General features: G+C 38.5%; 1 protein-coding gene across 1 annotated transcript; it reads left to right on the top strand.

Moving 5' to 3' along the window:
• The first annotated feature begins 2,700 nt into the window (after positions 1 to 2,700).
• On the top strand, positions 2,701 to 2,982 carry SERTM2 (serine rich and transmembrane domain containing 2). Its single transcript, XM_077825960.1, has one exon. It carries the CDS (start codon positions 2,701 to 2,703, stop codon positions 2,980 to 2,982), a length of 282 nt encoding a protein of 93 aa, XP_077682086.1.
• The last annotated feature ends 2,623 nt before the right edge of the window (positions 2,983 to 5,605 follow it).

Raw genomic sequence — 5,605 nt, 5'->3', positions numbered from 1 at the left:
ATCAAAATTAAGATGTTTCACTTTGTTTTGTTTCAATAATGTTGAAATTAGGGCTGTCAAGCAATTAAAAAATTAATTGTGATTAATCGTGTGGTTAAAAAAATTAATCACGATTAATCGCACTGTTAAACAATAGTATACCATTTATTTAAATATATTTGGATGTTTTCTACATTTTCAAATATATTGATTTCAATTACAACACAGAATACAAAGTGTACAGTGTTCACTTTATATTTATTTTTGATTACAAGTATTTGCACTGTAAAAAAACAAATAGTATTTTTCAATTCACCTAATACAAGTACTGTAGTGCAATTTCTTTATCATGAAAGTTGAATTTACAAATGTAGAATTATGTACCAAAAATACCTACATTCAAAAATAAAACAATGTAAAATTTTAGAACCTGCAAATCCACTCAGTCCTACTTCTTGGTCAGCCAATCGCTCAGACAAACAAGTTTGTTTACATTTGCAGGAGATAATGCTGTCCTCTTCTTGTTTACAATGTCACCAGAAAGTGAGAACAGGCGTTCTCATGGCACCATTGTAGCTGGCGTCACAAGATATTTACGTGCCAGATGCTCTAAAGATTCATTTGTCCCTTCATGCTTCAACCACCATTCCAGGAAACATGAGTCCATGCTGATGATGGGTTCTGCTCGATAACAATCCAAAGCAGTGTGGACGAACATGTTCATTTTCATTATCTGAGTCAGATGCCACCAGCAGGTTGATTTTCTTTTTCGGTAGTTTGGGTTCTGTAGTTTCCATATCGGAGTGTTACTCTTCCATACCTCGTCCCGCTCAGATTTTGGAAGGCACTTCAGATTCTTAAACCTTGGGTCAAGTTCTGTAGCTATCTTCAGAAATCTCACATTGGTACCTTTTTTGCGTTTTGTAAATCTGCAGTGAAAGTGTTCTTAAAATGTACAAGATGTGCTGGGTCATCATCAGAGGCTGCTAGAACATGAAATATATGGCAGAATGAGGGTAAAACAGAGCAGGGGACATACAATTCTCCCCCAAGGAGTTCAGTCACAAATTTAATTAATGCCTTATTTTTTTAACTTGTGTCATCAGCATGGAAGCATGTCCTCTGGAACGGTGGCACTTTCACGACAAAGATTGCACTACATTACTTGTATGAGGTGAATTGAAAAATACTATTTCTTTTGTTTATCATTTTTACAGTGCAAATATTTATAATACAAAATAATATACACTTTGATTTCAATTACAACACAGAATACAATATATATATGAAAATGTAGAAAAACATCCAAAATATTTAACAAATTTCAATTGGTATTCTATTGGTTAACAGTGGGATTAAAACTGCTATTAATCATGATTAATTTTTGTAATCACAATTAATTTTTTAAGTTAATCATGTGAGTTAACATTTTAATATTTAATGTGTGCATATTAGATATTTTACATTATGTTTCAGCATTAACAAAATGTTTTTACCTTATCAGAACAAAACATGTTGAGGTTTCCTAAGAGAAATATTTTTGGACTTTCTGTTGCATGAGAAATTTTTCATTGTTACAATCTGGAATGAGATCAGTTTTTGAAATGTCAGAATTTCCCATGGGATGGGAATCCCTTTTCTGACCAGCTTTGCTTGTGGGAGGTAAGTGGGCACTTGTACACAGGACCCAGTCCACATTGGCAGAGCTTCAGCTGCTCATAGGACACTCTGTGCCAGCAGTATGCTTCTCAAGTTATAGCTGAGATGACACATGCAGAGCTTTATGTGTAGGAAGGCAGTGGGGTTCATATCTTTTCCTCCATTAGTTTTAATGGCCCACATCTGTATAATCAGTGGGTGTTTCCCTAACCCACAAACACAGAATACTAGAATAGGAAACAATAGTGAATTATGCAGAGTAACAGTACCCTTCCTCTAAAGGTATAAAGAACCTTTGTAAACACATAATGCTCTTCCGGATTACCAAATGGCTCACAGGACCATGTCCGCGAATTCAGTTCATACCCCTGGAAATGCAATGCTCTAATAGCGATCAGATCAGATACCAATTTCATATTATCCTTTATCTGTCAGGTTGGTATGGTGAGAGTACAGTACAAACTGGGTTTACTAATTCTTTTTGTTATCTCTTTCCCTTTTAGAAAGGAAGCGGTTTTGACTGACCCTAATTACAGAATCAGTTCAATGTGGAAAGTGGAAAAGACCCCATTTTTTCCAAACTCTCCTTCACCTAATCACTGACATCCATAACTTTGGAGAGTGGAGATCATCAACCATATTAGCAAGAGATAAAACAAGCTTGCCAGGTCACCCAGGAATAAACCATCTGCAACGTGATAGGTTGGCAGAAAGCCTGTATAGAGCTAAGCCCGGCAGCAACTCAGATCTGTTAGTTCCAGAAGAGGACTAAAGAGATTTGGGCAAATTAAAACTCTGACAGCATAAGAAGTTATAACAACAAAAATCGATCTCTAATGGGGCATGTGAGAAATGACTTCCAAAGGCTCCTGTAGAGCAGTTTGCTTAACCAAGTGGGGTGAAGATCTCACAACCAACACAATTGTGCTTTCACTACAGAACTCTGGTCAGCATCCACTTTCAGGTGTAAACCCCCTTTCTGGATTTTCTTCATGAAATGGGTGAAGGAAGGCAACATTTTAAGGGTGAATAGAGAAAATGGACAAAACCTGAGAGTGAGCAATGACTGAGATTTATTTTAAATACCGTGGAAATCTTACTGGCCGTGTCCACTTGCCAACCCTGGCTACAGAAGTAAACACGACAGCAGATAAATATGCCAACCTGTACATGTACGTTGGCTTGTTCCTAACGCTCCTGGCCATCCTTCTCATACTACTCTTCACCATGCTTTTACGCCTGAAGCACGTGATCTCCCCAATCACCACCTCTCCAGAAAGCACAGAGAATGCACACCAGTTTACAGATGTAGAAATGCACAGCAGGATTCCTAGCATTCAATAAGACAGAAGCAACAGGCGGAGGAAAGAGCTGCATGGCTCACAAAGCACCTTTTGTTTGGCAAAATATGCGTGTGCTTTGTGGGGAAGAGAACTCCCACCTGCCCACTCTGCTCTGCAATGTACTCCACATGTATCAAACAAACATTTTCAGCATCTAGGGCAGTATCATTTGACTCATTTGTGAACTGACAGTCATAAAATATCCAGTAGGCTTAGAACACTCCTGCCCCCTGAAGACTGCAAGCAACATGTGTTGAGAAGTTTGGTTTCTATCAGAATATGGAGCACATGTCCTAAATAAAATCTAGACCACAGAAGCCTAGTTGCTCTCAGGAGAGACTCGGCTCCTCCTGAAAAGACTTAATCCAAATGATAAAAGCTACTATAATGACAGCCAAAAAACCAAAAACATACAAGAATATTTTCTGAAAGATGTATTTGCTGAGTTATCTTCCCTTCTATTGTTAGAGGAGATTCTTCGCCTGATAAGAGACTTGAACTCAAAGTTAATTTGTGCTGCAGGCTCAAAGAACCCACAGGGCACATAAGGAAAATGAATAGTGGTGTGAAAATCCCCAGACATCCATCCCATTCAAGAAGGAAAATCTTAAATGGTGTTTTTTCCACTTGGAATAGCACATCTGCAAAATGCAATTTTGGAAATAGACAAGTGTTCCTGCTATAAGGCCAATGTGCATCATATACTGGGGCTATTACTTTCAGACATTAAGAATCAAACAAAGAGTGAATAGTGCATTCCAATTATCAGAAAGAGGCAGCTCATTCAGAATGAAAGAAAATAAGAGGTAAAGTTCTTTGCATGAATCAAGCAGCATGAGTCATATTCAGAAGACACACTGCCTCTGTGTCCCTGCCCTTCCTTTGCAGGAACTGCATTCCCTAAAACTAGGTTCATTTCTTTCAGCTTTCCTAAAGTCACTCAGTAATTAAAATCCTATTTAATGTTAGTGAATTAAGTGGACATTGCTAACAGTGATAAGGTTGTTCTGAACTTGGACCTCTCTGTCATCTCCATGTAGCTTTTCCCTCCAGAAACACGCTAAAACTCCCAATACTTTTCTCCCAAGGATACGGGGGCAGGGGAGAAGGGAAAGGGAAGAGAATGCCAAGGCCCCACACTGCAATAATAAATCAGCATGCACAGCTCTGTACTCTGGAGTTACCCTAAATGACCAATTAGTGTGCATACAAAATTAAAGGAAAATATGAGCACTGAAATAGGAGAGCAAGATTCCAAGAGATCAACTGGAACAGTAAGAAAAAAATATCTAAAATTATGAAACAATATGCTGGGAATGTCCTTTTAACGTCTCTCTATATAAACACACAATACTCTATGGAAAAAAATAAGGACTTTCTTCACGTGGATCAGAAAGATGGCAATCAAATATAGCATCTCAATTCTGTTGGGCCACTATCCCTTATAACAACACTTCTTAGATAGGGATCATTTAAACTCATGTTTACTGGGCAGGTGCTTCCCCATGGATTTTAACTAGCACATCTTACCTCCTTTGCTCCTGTCTAAATCTAGCCTTGTGATAAAACTCCCTTGTGCTTTCCACTTTATATACAATCATTTGCCAATTCTCCTCTCTCCAAGGGCCTGAAAGTGCAAACTCCCCACACACAAACAGTGCTAAAATTAGCAATGACACTGACTCTACAGACCTGTAACAACAACAAGAACTTGTTCTTCCAATGCTTCGGGAATTGTGATTTCTTTATCCTTATGGGTCAGTTGTTCGATGGGTTGTTTTTGACTAGGAGTCTGGCTTCTTTATCTCTCTATGGGGAAGAACAAGATGCTAAAACCACAGTGGTCATGAATGGTCCACAGCAAGGATTAGCATTATTGTCACTGCTGTTCTGACTGGAAGACTCTTTCTCCATGTAGAATAGCACCTTTTGTACTCAGCGTACTCCATGAGGTGCAGGCTCAATGGGGAAAACAGTTAGTGTAGTAACTATGTAAGGAAACACAACATCCAAAATACTTTCAGCAATATTTTCCACATAGCCTTGGACATTAGAATATATTTGCCTGGAAGAGAAATGTAGGCCAGGTCATAGGTTATCCTGTACTCTTGTGCCACGGGATCATCACTTGAGCACCTACTAGACAGGACCCTGGCTTAACAGTTCATCTGAGGGATGGTACAGCACTCTCCCTGTTGTTGTGCAGCTCTATCAGCACTGCTTAGGAGTCCAGATTCTACTTGTTGTAGGATTTAATCTAAATCCTCCTAAACCAGATTGCTACTAACTGAGCCATGCTGTCATGTATGTTTAACAATATAAAAAAAGGTTTACTTGATACAGTTTCATTCTTTCAGCAGCAAAAGCACAGAATACTGGCTAAAATATGTATTTACGCCATGCAATCTTAAGTCCACCGCCATCTTTTTCAGGACCCTTTTAAAAGTGTACAAGAACCGTAGGATTCTGACCATTCCTTAACCCATGTGGCAATTAACAGTCTCTGAGAAACAATAATCTTCTATCACAGCCACCCAGAGAAGGAAAAGTTTTACTCCCAAGAAACAGAGAGAGCTGCAGATATATCTATTTAATGAAGGCATTTTAGTACAAAGAATAATGAC

The sequence above is a fragment of the Eretmochelys imbricata genome, chromosome 9, assembly GCF_965152235.1.
Source record: "Eretmochelys imbricata isolate rEreImb1 chromosome 9, rEreImb1.hap1, whole genome shotgun sequence".
Taxonomy (NCBI): Eukaryota; Metazoa; Chordata; order Testudines; family Cheloniidae; genus Eretmochelys; species Eretmochelys imbricata.
Note: the sequence above shows the minus strand (reverse complement) of the source record. Positions and strands in the feature narration are given on the sequence as shown.